Source organism: Syngnathus floridae, unplaced genomic scaffold (genome assembly GCF_059516105.1).
Source record: "Syngnathus floridae isolate MCC-2025c unplaced genomic scaffold, RoL_Sflo_1.0 HiC_scaffold_76, whole genome shotgun sequence".
Classification (NCBI taxonomy): Eukaryota; Metazoa; Chordata; class Actinopteri; order Syngnathiformes; family Syngnathidae; genus Syngnathus; species Syngnathus floridae.
In genome coordinates, this window is record NW_028284105.1 from 1 (window position 1) to 14,040 (window position 14,040).

Sequence of the window (14,040 nt, forward strand, 5' to 3'; positions counted from 1 at the left end):
CGTATTGCCGCAGATGTGGCAAAGAGTACTTTTGGGCATCTGAGACGGAAGGATGTCCAAAGCATCACGTCACCTGCTCTGGTAGGCATGGTGGTGGGACGTTGAGGTCAACCGCTTTGGGGTTGGCTGACTCTTTGATCGCAGGATGCCACACACTTGAAGACAGAAGCAGAAAAGCAGAGCTAAATGCAAAATGTACTCACCGGTGACTCCAATTTTTTTCCCCCCTGAAGAAACAGCTGGACGGGTGGCCCCGGCTGGCCAGTGGGACTCTTGTTATTCTGACCCTTTTTAGTGCGCGTTTGGGGCAACAACCGTTTTTTGTGGCGCTCTCTTCTGGTTCAAAAGTGCCCTGCATGTGAATTTGCTTTTCCTGCCTTCTGATTGGATGAGCGCCGGTGTGACGCGGTGCCTCTGTCACCGTGGCGGGGGGTATACGTTGGCATCGGAGCGTCTGCCAACGTCTGAGACCGGCTGGCAGTGTATCGGAGGTGTCGAGTGCGGTGCCGCTGGAGCTCACTCACCAGCTGGTGTTAGGGCCACAGAATGAAGGCCAAGGAGAAGAATAGAAAGAGAAACAGAAACTTCTCCTCCAATTGTTTGATTTGTCTCTTCTGAGCTTCGATGAATTCTTTCAGCTCTTTGTTCCTCTAGGACGGACAAATGGAAAGTGGCATTCAAAAGCCAGTAAGCGTGCAAGTAAGTGCCGGGCTGGCTTTGGGCCCTTACCTGTTGCGCGCTGTGCAGCAGATCCATTCTCTCTTGGAGGATGCAAGCGTCGCGCTCCCTCAACTCGCACATCAGGGCTCGCTTCCATTGGTCCACGGCGCTCCTAAGCTCTTCTCTCTGATCCGCCGTCAGCACGTCATTCACGCCAGCGTGGCTGGCTTTTTCGCCGTCCGTGGCGGGGCAGTCCCGCTGCGGTAGCGCCTCGTACAACATGGCCTCCAGCTCCAGGATCCTCTGGGCCGCAATCCTCGTCCATCAGTGGTCCGGCGGGAGATTTGAGGGCGGCTTACCTTATGAGCCTGGTCCATGGAACACTTCCTGAAGTCCAACTCTTCATCCAGGTAGCCCTTCTGCTTGCAGAACATATCCTAGCACAGCTCAAGGTCAGAATTGTTGGGGCACATTGCCGGAGTTCCCCTTGGCTGATGTCGCGTGTCTGTCTACCTTCTCACTTTCAATGTCCAACATCTTCTGTTGAAGTGCTGACTTGGTCACTTTGATGTATTCTAACCACTGAGGAAAGGCTGCTGTCACATAAGCAGAATGCGAGAGCGTGCGTGGACGTGCGCGTTACCTTCTCGGCTAGGGTGAGAAGGGTCCTGGCGTGAATCACGACCACCTGCTCCTCGTTGGTGAGATTCTGCAAGAGCCCAAAGGCACAGCGTCAACAAGCTTCTTTCAGCGCAAAGCCTTCCAAAAGTCACATTTGAGCCGCCGAGTCTCGTGGAGTGCGAACATAAGGAGTTCGACATACACTTACGGCGTTATAGCCCAGGATGTCCAGCTTCTTCATCAGATCACTGATGACGATGTCCGGGGGAAAGGCGCAAGGAGCAATGTAAGGTGTTCTGGGACCTCGGGTTAAGGTTAGGGTTGCGAGGGACGCCTTACGTACGCTCACGCCCTCGGCCTCGCAGTAGATCTGCAAAGGGCTGAGGCCGTCTGGGAAACGGACTTGCAGAAACTTCAAGACGGGGGAGCGCCACTCCCTCTCCTGAAAGGCAGAGGCATGCATCCGTCCGTCCGTCCGTCCGTCCGTCCGTCACATCTCTGGCCTCAACACGCTTGTGCGAGTCTTCCCACCTCCAGCTCCAGGATGCGGAACTCAAGCAGTTCGTTTTGGTCTCGGATATCCTGGATGTGCTCTTTCAGACGCGCTTCTTCCGCCTCCATCCGCCTGACCTGAAAAGACAGTCAGACCTCATCTGCGGGGCTTCCCGACAGGTGTGACGCCAAGCGACTCCGCCCAGCGCCTTTCTTTCCGTCACCTTTTCGGCCAACTGCTGATTGCTCTGACGCAGCAGCTGCTTCTCCTCCACCCACTTGACATTCTAGAAGAGACAAACGCGTGGACAGCTTTGGAATGTTGTGTCATTTTCATCCACAAATTCTTTGGTTGACTGGAAAATGACATTTGCTTTTCTCCGCATTTTCCCAGCCACGTTCGGGGGGGGGGGGGGGGGGGGGCGGGGGGGTTGGTCCAGTAATGCCAGACGGATGAGTGACTGAAGAATGTAGCTATTTTGTCTGAGAAAAAGGTGTGCTCATTGATGAGCTTACCTGTCCTTGTTGCTTCAGCGCTGACTCCAGATCTGCTACTCTGCTTTGATAGTGACCCATTTCTACCATCAGCTTTTCTCTGGTCTGAAAGGAGGAGGAGGGAGGCTCCTCCTCCTCCTTTCAGACCAGAGAACACCCGAGGCTGGGTGAGAACGGGGAGGCTGCGACCCGGCCGGGGGTTGCGGGAAGGGGCGCCACCTTGATCTCCTTCTCGGCGTCGTAGTCCCCTTTCGCTGGTCTGGGCTAGCAGAGCGTAGGCTCGTTGCAGCGCTTGATATTCTTGCGTCAGCTGGCGGTAGCGAAGCTCCGCCTCTTCATGCACACACCAATGCAACACAGCACTAGTACCAGAATCAGTCAGACCGGCGACAAAGCACCCGCGACGCAAAGACGAGTCCGATTCCAGGCTGAAGAGGAATGTTTGGTGCCAATACGCTGGCAGAAATGGCGGGCTACCTCTTCGGGTTCCGTGTCGGGGGTTCTGTCGGTGTGAAAAGACAAGGACGATCCGTCCGAGTCCACCAACACGTCTTCGTCGTAGCCGTAAAATGTTTCGATGACCTGCGGGCGCGGAAGCAAACATCTCTCTGAACAAACTGAAGCGACACCTCACGATGAATCGACGAGAGGAACGATAGCGAGAAAAAGGCCATTTCATCTTGCGCAACACCAAGCAGCCGCAAACAAACAGACTCACCTTGCAGGACCTCACGCTTTGTTCCTCCTCAGAGATTCTCGACGTCGGTATCGTAGCAGCAAATCTCTCTCCTGTCGACACAAATAATCCGCCTTTGAGATTCTTTGGATGCAAAGGGAACGAACGGCTCCGGCGCAGAAACAAACGCGACTCACAATGACATTTCTGACATGAGCTCCTGTCTCCAGAGCCTGAAAAACACGTCACCGGCGATGATTGGAGGGACGCTCGTCTTTTCCAAAAGTGACAACTACAGGGTGTGTCAGGGTTTTCCAGATTATCTTTATCGTATCATTGTGTTGCTTTGACTTTGACTGCGACCTGTAATAAATAATATTATTTATCCCTTATTTATCCCTATCGCTTATCCCTTCCTACACAAAGTCGTAAAACACCCCTTGCTATGTTTTGACTAGAGGTCAAGGGCTTCCTCTATTCAATCCACTCTTACACCCACCCTGTTTCTCTTAATTAAAATGCTCGTGCAGGAGCCGAGAGTCAGACTTCATTCGTACAACGGATGGACTCTCCACCTGCAGGTGTCCAAAAGAACTTACTTGTCTCCCGTGTGGTTCTTGCAAAATAAGTTGGAGCGAGCGCAACTCTAACAGGGTGCATTTTGCCACTAGCTGCCTACGGACAATGACGTCGCGCTCGCGGCTCATGGTTGACGGGCTGAGCAGCCGGGCAAGTCCGTCGTTTTCAGCGCACAGCGAGTGGCAAAGGCGCTGACAAAACGGGAGCTTTGAGCTGCTGAAAACGGCAAAACAAGTCTAAAGCGTGTTCAAACGCGTGCGCACAATGCTCCTGCTTGAAAGGTCGGAATTTAAGGGGCCAATTTTTTGGATGGCGGCCGCCGGCCAAGCTTTGGACGGAAAAGGTTTCCTGGCGACAGCGAGCGAGCGCGGCGCTGCCGTACGTGCACCGAGTCGCCTGCCTGAAGACCTTGGACAAGTCGTCGATGATGTGCCGCTGCTCCACAACTTGAAGGAACTCCATTTCACCGTCCTGCTGGCCGCAACCGCGGTCCAGGTCATTGAGCGAACTAGGCCTTCTCTGTGGAACACAAATGCAGTGGACTCTGTTGGCACGCCGCCGTTGTCCGCGTCGACTTACCAAGCTTGCCATCTCCTCGTTCTCCTGGGTGACAAAGCGCACTTTGTTTTCAAGGCGACACAGCACCAGCGAGAGTTCTTCATTCTTCCTGCTCAGGCGTTTGTTTTTGTACAGGAGTGGCAGAAACTGGCTTTCTGTTTCTCTCAGTCGCTTTAGCTGCAAGCATGAAGTGCGGGATGTGAAAGACGCACAACACGCGGGCCAGAACGTATCCATTCCTTTTGCATCGGTTTGAACGGAATCGTGGCTTTGGCTCCCAATAAAAGACATCTACCAGGCAACCGACTCGCCGCGCCGCTCAACTAATAAGCAAGCGCAATGGGTGCCTCGCTGGATGGCGCGCATCAAACGTAGCGCAAACCTTCAAGCGTGCCGTCAATAAATTACCAGTTCATTGCGCTCTTCAGAAAGCAGGGCGTTTCGATCCTCCAGTTTCCTGATGACTGCGCTGAGCTCAGCGATTTTCAGATGAAACCGTCGCGTGTCCCGATCCTCCTGAGACTGAAAACGCCCCGCAACACACACACACAAGCACTCGTTCAAAGTTCAAAACTGTTTTTGTGCTACCTTCCTCCAGCAACGAACTAAGTCATGCGTACTGCAAGTGTGTGATGAGGTGGCTTACGCAATGAAGAGGATTGCTAGTAGCGGCGTTGACCCCACTTCCAGGGTAGTTTAGGCCCGCCCTTTGGGAATCCCTCAGGGCAGCGATCTGCTGCTCGGCAGCCTGAGTCTGCAGCTGAAGGCGGTGGACGTGGCCGGCCCCAGGGTTTCATCCAAAACACTAACCGCTCTGTCTTTCAGCTTGATCTCATCCGTCTGGATGTACAAACGGGGAGCGCTCAGGCAGGCGGGCAAACTCATTTGCCAGAATTGTGACAAAAACAAAGAGAGCAACCGGCCAATTTTGTTCTTGAATCGACTAGAACACCTTTGCTGTGACAAAAGCGAAGCGAGCAACCGGACATTTTCTTCTTGTGAAATAGAATAGAATAGAATGCCTTAGGTGTCATTGCACTGCAGGTATACAACGAAATTGGGAACATAGTCACGCACCGCGCATCTGATCAGTCCTACCAGTCGGCGGATCTCCCTCTCGCAGTCTCTCTTGGTTCGGCTCAGCTCCTCCCGATGCTGGTGATGAGCCGATCGGAGCTCGGCCGCTCGGGACTGCCAGGCCTGCTAGGCCGCTGCCAGGGCTTCTTCCGCGCTCCTGGTGGAGGCGACACCGCTCGGTCTCCCGACACCGCCGCGTCTCCTCCACCTCCGCCAGCAAAGCGCCCCCCCTCCTCACCTGAGCAGACATTGCGCCACACCGGGCCGTTGAGACCGCAACGGAGCGCCGCGACGCTTACTGGGGACAAGCTACACAATACGGTAGCGGCCGCATCGAAGCTCGACGTGGCGTGCGGATAGTCAGACACGGATAGAGCGGATCACCTTGTCCATGGAGCCGTCCCTCAGGCTGAGAACCAAGGCATTCAGTCGCTGGATCTCTCCATCTTTGACTTTGATCACTCTCATCAGCTCCATTTCATGCTGCCGCAGTAATGTCTCCCTGGTAATGGCTAACTCTTTCTGCTTCTCCTCATGGAGTTTGCTTTTGAGTTCCGTCATGGCGGCGGTGGCACGGTGGTGCTCCGCCCGCAGGTCCTGACTTCTCTCTCTCTCCAGACAGCTGACCTGACATGACTTAGACTTAGACAAACTTTATTGTCATCTTGTCTGCACATGGTGCATACAAAACGAAATTCCGTTGCATACGTCTTACAACAAAGTAGTGATATTGCAGTTGAATAGAAGTAACATATCCTATGAAAATATATATATATACATATATACTATATATATATATATATATATATATATTAAAAATAAGTATAAAGTGCAGCAGTGATAATTATGCAATAGTGCAAGTAGGCAAAACAGTATTCAAGAGTGTGCAGAGGAATGCTAAACCATGTATTAAACTTCTATTTAAAGGGTTTATACAAGTTCAGTAAAGTTGGTAGTGCGAGATAGTGCAAGATAGAGGTCCGTAGTGTCATAAAGTACAGTTCTGTGAATGTGTGATGCAGAGTTCAGTTTAGAGCTCAACAGTTCTAGTGTTCAACAGTCTGATGACAGCAGGGAAAAAGCTGTTGCAGAACCTGGTGGACCTGCAGCGGATGCTGCAAACCTCTTCCCAGAGGGCAGCAGGGAGAACAGTCCATGGTGGGGGTGTGATGGGTCATTGATGATGTTACGGGCACGGGACATGCAGCGCTGAGATGAAATGTCCTGAATGGAGGGAAGAGGAGCCCCTATGATCCTCTCTGCTGTCCTCACCACTCCTCACGTTCTTCCAATCGGAGGCGGTGCAGCCTCCACACCACACAGAGAGACAGCTTGTCAGAATGCTCTCTATGGTGCTCCTGTAGAACGTCCTCATGATGGGTGGGGGCAGGTGGGCTCTCCTCATCCTCCGCAGGAAGTACAAGCGCTTCTGTGCCCTCTTGACCAGTGCCGTAGTGTTCATAGTCCAGGTGAGGTCTTCTGTGATGTGGACCCCCAGGAATTTGGTGGTGCTGACCACCTCCACAGCTGAGCTGTTGATGATCAGTGGAGCGTGGTGAGGCTGTTTTTTCCTGAAGTCGACGATGATCTCCTTCATCTTCTCCTCATTCAGGATCAGGCTGTTTTCTCTGCACCAGCCCACCAGCTGCTCCACCTCCTCTCTGTAGTCCAGGTCGTTGTTGTCTCTGATGAGCCCCACCACCGTTGTGTCGTCTGCTGACTTCACGATGTGATTGGTGGTGAACCTGAGGACGCAGTCGTGTGTCATCAGGGTGCACAGCAGGGGGCTCAGGACGCAGCCCTGAAGGGAGCCTGTGCTGAGGGTGATGACATCAGAGGTGTTCTGTCCGACCCGGACTGACTGAGGTCTGTTGGTGAGGAAGTCTAGCAGCCAGTTGCGAAGGGGGGTGTTGAAGCCCAGGTGTTCCAATTTTCCTACCAGATGCTGTGGGATGATGGTGTTAAACGCTGAGCTGAAGTCCAGGAACAGCCTCCGCACATGGGTGTTCTTCTCCTCCAGGTGAGCCAGGCTCAGGTGAAGAACGGAGGAGATGGCGTCCTGAGTGGAGCGGTTTTGCCGGTCGGCAAACTGGAACGGGTCAAATAATAGGGGGAGTCTGGAAACGATGTGACCTTTAAGCAGCCTTTCGAAGCACTTCATCATAACCGGAGTCAGTGCAACAGGCCGGTAATCAATAAATTAGGTGATTTGAGGTTTCTTCGGCACCGGAATGATGGAGGCAGTCTTAAAGCACGCCGGCACTGTGGCTTGGCCCAGCGAGGTGTTAAAAATGTCTGTGATGACCCCAGCCAGATGACTTGCACATTCCCTGAACACACGCCCAGGAATGTTGTCGGGGCCAGGGGCCTTACAGGGGTTGACTCTCCTCAGGGTCTTCAACACATCGGCGGAGTCAAGGCAGAGTACCTCCTCTTCCTGATGGGGGACAGTTTTAACTGCTGGAGTGCCGTTTAGTGCCTCGAACCTCCCAAAGAAGTTATTTAGACCATTTAGAAAGTCAGCATCAACTACACCCACCGGGGGGGGGGAGGGTGAGTTGTAGTCTGTAATCGCCCGTATGCCTTGCCACATACTCCTGATGTTTTTGACGTCGTGGAAACGATCCTGAAATTTTCGACTGCGGTCTCGCTTCGCTATCCTGATGGCACGGTTCAAGTTGGCTCTCGCTGTCCTCAGTGTCTCCTTGTCGCCAGACTTGAAGGCAGAGTTCCGCGCTCGTAGCGTTTGACGTACCTCCTCAGTCATCCAGGGTCGTTGGTTGCCCCGGGTGATGATATTCTTAGTGGTGCTGACGTCCTCGGTGCATTTGTTGATGTAGGCTGACACAGTCATGGCACACGCATGTCTAATCTACATCGGGAAAACTGGGAGGGAGGGAGGCAGGCAGGGAGGCAGGCAGGGAGGCAGGCAGGGAGGCAGGCAGTGTCTGTCTGTTGAGGTTTTCACCTTGTTCTTCTCCTGCTGAAGTTCTAACTGGACGTCCATCAGTTTGGTTCTCAGCTCGTCATTGGCGGCCTGAAGGGCGTCCGTTCGCTCCGCCTTGGCCCGCCCTGCCGGAGCTCGTTTGGACATCTCTTACTCGAGTCTCGCCCGGTCGTCAGTCAGAGATCACAACATTTGTACCTGGAGAGCACAAACGCAGCGCTGTTTTCCACTGGCTTCGAACTCAACTTCAATCGGTACCGTAACTTACAACATCATAAACATAGAACTAGCTTGACTTATTCATTGAATAAATGCATTTGGTTCTTCAAAACTGCATCACGCAACATAGCGTGACCGAGACGGCCGTTATCCACCTGCGTGAAGTTATTTGGTGAAATGAATGAGATGTTTAAGACACCATCGTTCTGTCTCTATGTAGATGAAGGGAAATAATCGATTGCTGAAGGTCCAAAGGTGTTGTGATAAACAAATAAACATATTAGTGATTAGTGACATATTTGTGATAAACATATTAGGCAGGATAATCACATATGTTAACGTGACTGCCCACACTGTATTTATTTATGGTTATTTGTTAAATCGAGTACTGTTAGACATGAAATAGGAAGTGTTTAACATAAATGGAAGACGAAAGGGGTACTCACCATTGTAGCTCCTGCTGGTCAATGATACGAGCCTCTTCTTGCAGTGGAAAACATACAGCCAACAAACACCGTGGAACCTAAAGGAATGAAATTAAACATTAACATTTAGCCTCAACCAACATTCACAGATACAACGCAACGCAAACTACACAAACGTAAATCTTTTTAAACACAATGAGTTGTACTTACCGTGTACGCTCTAGACGGTCCACTTGCAAGCAGAAAATAAAGATATTTCTGTTGATAATCGTCGTGTTTGTATCCGGTGTCTCGCTCAAGGCCATTGCGCCCACAGATTTGAATTTTGGCGAGAGTTCAGCCTATTGACGTCATTTCCGCGGTGTAATACCCGCATATCTGAAACGGCAAAGTTAAGAGTAGAGTTAAATAAAGTTTTTAGTCAACGCAATAATTTACAACCGTTGACCAGTCGAAATAATCGTCGAAATTTGGCGTCTGTGGCTGGAAGCAGACGCCGAGTTCGACATTCCTCCCAAACGCCACACTCCCTCGCTTTTCAGGGCTAAAAAAAAACAGTTGTAATTACCTTGTACGCTCTAGACGGTCAAGTTGCAAGCTGAAAACAAAAATATTTGCCTTGTTAGTCATCGTGTTACTAACCGCTGTGTCTTGTTTGCCAGAACTGCCGCTTTCCTACTTCCTGTTGCAAGCCACGCCCACGGATTATAATTTTGCCGTGAGTTCCGCCTATTGACGTCATGTCCGCGTCACATGACTGCGACGTAATATTATCTAAAACTGTTTGTGCGGTATTGTGTTGTTCTGTGCGGTATTGTGTTATTCTGTGCGGCGTCGTGTTGTTCTGTGCGGCGTCGTGTTGTTCAGTGCGACGTCGTGTTGTTCAGTGCGGCATGGTGTTGTTCAGTGCGGCATGGTGTTGTTCAGTGCGGCATGGTGTTGTTCAGTGCGGCATAATGTTGTTCAGTGCGGCATAATGTTGTTCAGTGCGGCATGGTGTTGTTCAGTGCGGCATGGTGTTGTTCAGTGCGGCATGGTGTTGTTCAGTGCGGCATAATGTTGTTCAGTGCGCCATAATGTTGTTCAGTGCGGCATGGTGTTGTTCAGTGCGGGATGGTGTTGTTCAGTGCAGGATGGTGTTGGTCAGTGCGGCATGGTGTTGTTCAATGCGGCATGGTGTTGTTCAGTGCGGGATGGTGTTGTTCAGTGCGGCATGGTGTTGTTCAGTGCGGCATAATGTTGTTCAGTGCGGCATGGTGTTGTTCAGTGCGGCATGGTGTTGTTCAGTGCGGCATGGTGTTGTTCAGTGCGGCATGGTGTTGTTCAGTGCGGAATGGTGTTGTTCAGTGCGGCATGGTGTTGTTCAGTCCGGGATGGTGTTGTTCAATGCGGGATCGTGTTGTTTAGTGCGGGGTGGTGTTGTTCAGTGCGGGATGGTGTTGTTCAGTGCGGCATGGTGTTGTTCAATGCGGCATGGTGTTGTTCAGTGCGGGATGGTGTTGTTCATTGCGGCATGGTGTTGTTCAGTGCGGCATGGTGTTGTTCAGTGCGGCATGGTGTTGTTCAGTGCGGCATGGTGTTGTTCAGTGCGGCATAATGTTGTTCAGTGCGGCATGGTGTTGTTCAGTGTGGAAAGGTGTTGTTCAGTGCAGGATGGTGTTGTTCAGTGCGGCATGGTGTTGTTCAATGCAGGATCGTGTTGTTCAGTGCAGCATAATGTTGTTCAGTGCAGCATGGTGTTGTTCAGTGCGGCATGGTGTTGTTCAATGCGGCATGGTGTTGTTCACTGCGGGATGGTGTTGTTCAATGCGGGATCGTGTTGTTCAGTGCGGCATAATGTTGTTCAGTGCAGCATGGTGTTGTTCAGTGCGGCATGGTGTTGTTCAGTGCGACATAATGTTGTTTAGTGCGGCATAATGTTGTTCAGTGCGGCATAATGTTGTTCAGTGCGGCATGGTGTTGTTCAGTGCGGCATGGTGTTGTTCAGTGTGGCATGGTGTTGTTCAGTGCAGGATGGTGTTGTTCAGTGCGGCATGGTGTTGTTCAATGCGGCATGGTGTTGTTCAGTGCGGGATGGTGTTGTTCAGTGCAGGATGGTGTTGTTCAGTGCGGCATGGTGTTGTTCAGTGCGGAATGGTGTTGTTCAGTGCGGCATGGTGTTGTTCAGTGCGGCATGGTGTTGTTCAGTGCAGGATCGTGTTGTTCAGTGCAGCATAATGTTGTTCAGTGCAGCATGGTGTTGTTCAGTGCGGCATGGTGTTGTTCAGTGCGGCATGGTGTTTTTCAGTGCGGCATAATGTTGTTCAGTGCGGCATGGTGTTGTTCAGTGCGGCATGGTGTTGTTCAGTGCAGGATGGTGTTGTTCATTGCGGCATGGTGTTGTTCAATGCAGGATCGTGTTGTTCAGTGCAGCATAATGTTGTTCAGTGCAGCATGGTGTTGTTCAGTGCGGCATGGTGTTGTTCAATGCGGCATGGTGTTGTTCACTGCGGGATGGTGTTGTTCAATGCGGGATCGTGTTGTTCAGTGCGGCATAATGTTGTTCAGTGCAGCATGGTGTTGTTCAGTGCGGCATGGTGTTGTTCAGTGCGACATAATGTTGTTTAGTGCGGCATAATGTTGTTCAGTGCGGCATAATGTTGTTCAGTGCGGCATGGTGTTGTTCAGTGCGGCATGGTGTTGTTCAGTGCGGCATGGTGTTGTTCAGTGCAGGATGGTGTTGTTCAGTGCGGCATGGTGTTGTTTAATGCGGCATGGTGTTGTTCAGTGCGGGATGGTGTTGTTCAGTGCAGGATGGTGTCGTTCAGTGCGGCATGGTGTTGTTCAGTGCGGAATGGTGTTGTTCAGTGCGGCATGGTGTTGTTCAGTGCGGCATGGTGTTGTTCAGTGCAGGATGGTGTTGTTCAATGCGGGATCGTGTTGTTCAGTGCGGCATGGTGTTGTTCAGTGCGGCATGGTGTTGTTCAGTACGGCATGGTGTTGTTCAGTGCGGCATGGTGTTGTTCAGTGCGGCATGGTGTTGTTCAGCGCGGCATGGTGTTGTTCAGTGCGGCATGGTGTTGTTCAGTGCGGCATAATGTTGTCCAGTGCGCCATAATGTTGTTCAGTGCGGCATGGTGTTGTTTAGTGCGGGATGGTGTTGTTCAGTGCAGGATGGTGTTGTTCAGTGCGGCATGGTGTTGTTCAATGCGGCATGGTGTTGTTCAGTGCGGGATGGTGTTGTTCAGTGCGGCATGGTGTTGTTCAGTGCGGCATAATGTTGTTCAGTGCGGCATGGTGTTGTTCAGTGCGGCATGGTGTTGTTCAGTGCGGCATGGTGTTGTTCAGTGCGGCATGGTGTTGTTCAGTGCGGAATGGTGTTGTTCAGTGCGGCATGGTGTTGTTCAGTGCGGGATGGTGTTGTTCAATGCGGGATCGTGTTGTTCAGTGCGGGGTGGTGTTGTTCAGTGCAGGATGGTGTTGTTCAGTGCAGGATGGTGTTGTTCAGTGCGGCATGGTGTTGTTCAATGCAGGATCGTGTTGTTCAGTGCAGCATAATGTTGTTCAGTGCAGCATGGTGTTGTTCAGTGCGGCATGGTGTTGTTCAATGCGGCATGGTGTTGTTCAGTGCGGGATGGTGTTGTTCAGTGCGGCATGGTGTTTTTCAGTGCGGCATAATGTTGTTCAGTGCGGCATGGTGTTGTTCAGTGCGGCATGGTGTTGTTCAGTGCGACATAATGTTCAGTGCGGCATAATGTTGTTCAGTGCGGCATGGTGTTGTTCAGTGCGGCATGGTGTTGTTCAGTGCGGCATGGTGTTGTTCAGTGCGGCATGGTGTTGTTCAGTGCAGGATGGTGTTGTTCAGTGCAGGATGGTGTTGTTCAATGCGGCATGGTGTTGTTCAGTGCGGGATGGTGTTGTTCAGTGCAGGATGGTGTTGTTCAGTGCGGCATGGTGTTGTTCAGTGCGGAATGGTGTTGTTCAGTGCGGCATGGTGTTGTTCAGTGCGGCATGGTGTTGTTCAGTGCAGGATGGTGTTGTTCAATGCGGGATGGTGTTGTTCAGTGCGGGATGGTGTTGTTCAGTGCAGGATGGTGTTGTTCAGTGCGGCATGGTGTTGTTCAATGCGGCATGGTGTTGTTCAGTGCAGGATGGTGTTGTTCAGTGCGGCATGGTGTTGTTCAATGCGGCATGGTGTTGTTCAATGCGGCATGGTGTTGTTCAGTGCGGCATGGTGTTGTTCAGTGCGGCATGGTGTTGTTCAGTGCAGCGTAATGTTGTTCAGTGCGGCATGGTGTTGTTCAGTGCGCAATGGTGTTGTTCAGTGCGGCATGGTGTTGTTCAGTGCAGGATGGTGTTGTTCAGTGCGGCATGGTGTTGCTCAGTGCGGCATGGTGTTGTTCAGTGCGGGATGGTGTTGTTCATTGCGGCATGGTGTTGTTCAGTGCGGCATGGTGTTGTTCAGTGCGGCATGGTGTTGTTCAGTGCGGCATAATGTTGTTCAGTGCGCCATAATGTTGTTCAGTGCGGCATGGTGTTGTTCAGTGCGGGATGGTGTTGTTCAGTGCAGGATGGTGTTGTTCAGTGCGGCATGGTGTTGTTCAGTGCGGCATAATGTTGTTCAGTGCGGCATAATGTTGTTCAGTGCGGCATAATGTTGTTCAGTGCGGGATGGTGTTGTTCATTGCGGCATGGTGTTGTTCAGTGCGGCATGGTGTTGTTCAGTGCGGCATGGTGTTGTTCAGTGCGGGATGGTGTTGTTCAGTGCAGGATGGTGTTGTTCAGTGCGGCATGGTGTTGTTCAGTGCGGCATGGTGTTGTTCATTTCGGCATAATGTTGTTCAGTGCGGCATAATGTTGTTTAGTGCGGCATGGTGTTGTTCAGTGCGGGATGGTGTTGTTCAGTGCGTTATAATGTTGTTCAGTGCGGCATGGTGTTGTTCAGTGCGGCATGGTGTTGTTCAGTGCGGCATGGTGTTGTTCAGTGCGGCATAATGTTGTTCAGTGCGGCATAATGTTGTTCAGTGCGGCATGGTGTTGTTCAGTGCGGGATGGTGTTGTTCAGTGCGGGATGGTGTTGTTCAGTGCGGCATGGTGTTGTTCAGTGCGGCATGGTGTTCAATGCGGAATGGTGTTGTTCAGTGCAGGATGGTGTTGTTCAGTGCGGCATGGTGTTGTTCAGTGCGGCATAATGTTGTTCAGTGCGGCATGGTGTTGTTCAGTGCGGCATGGTGTTGTTCAGTGCGGCATGGTGTTGTTCAGTGCGGCATAATGTTCAGTGCGGCATGGTGTTGTTCAGTGCGGCATGGTGT

The 14,040-nt window shown here is 51.7% G+C and overlaps 1 protein-coding gene and 1 long non-coding RNA gene across 2 annotated transcripts; both read right to left on the reverse strand.

Moving 5' to 3' along the window:
* Nucleotides 1-95: 95 nt before the first annotated feature.
* On the reverse strand, nucleotides 96-1,553 carry LOC148377907 (janus kinase and microtubule-interacting protein 3-like). Its single transcript, XM_088368103.1, has 6 exons — nucleotides 1,490-1,553; nucleotides 1,304-1,369; nucleotides 1,174-1,242; nucleotides 730-1,097; nucleotides 525-650; nucleotides 96-155 (listed from the first exon to the last, which is right to left on the reverse strand). The coding sequence occupies exons 1-4, from the start codon at nucleotides 1,520-1,522 to the stop codon at nucleotides 870-872; spliced, it is 396 nt and encodes a 131-aa protein (XP_088224229.1). The 5' UTR covers nucleotides 1,523-1,553; the 3' UTR covers nucleotides 96-155; nucleotides 525-650; nucleotides 730-869.
* Nucleotides 1,554-4,179: 2,626 nt separating this feature from the next.
* LOC148377908 (uncharacterized) lies at nucleotides 4,180-5,382 on the reverse strand. The gene is made up of 4 exons (XR_015856325.1): nucleotides 5,180-5,382; nucleotides 4,728-4,921; nucleotides 4,490-4,603; nucleotides 4,180-4,258 (listed from the first exon to the last, which is right to left on the reverse strand). It is a non-coding gene; the product is annotated as an uncharacterized LOC148377908 (long non-coding RNA).
* Between the last annotated feature and the right edge of the window lie 8,658 nt (nucleotides 5,383-14,040).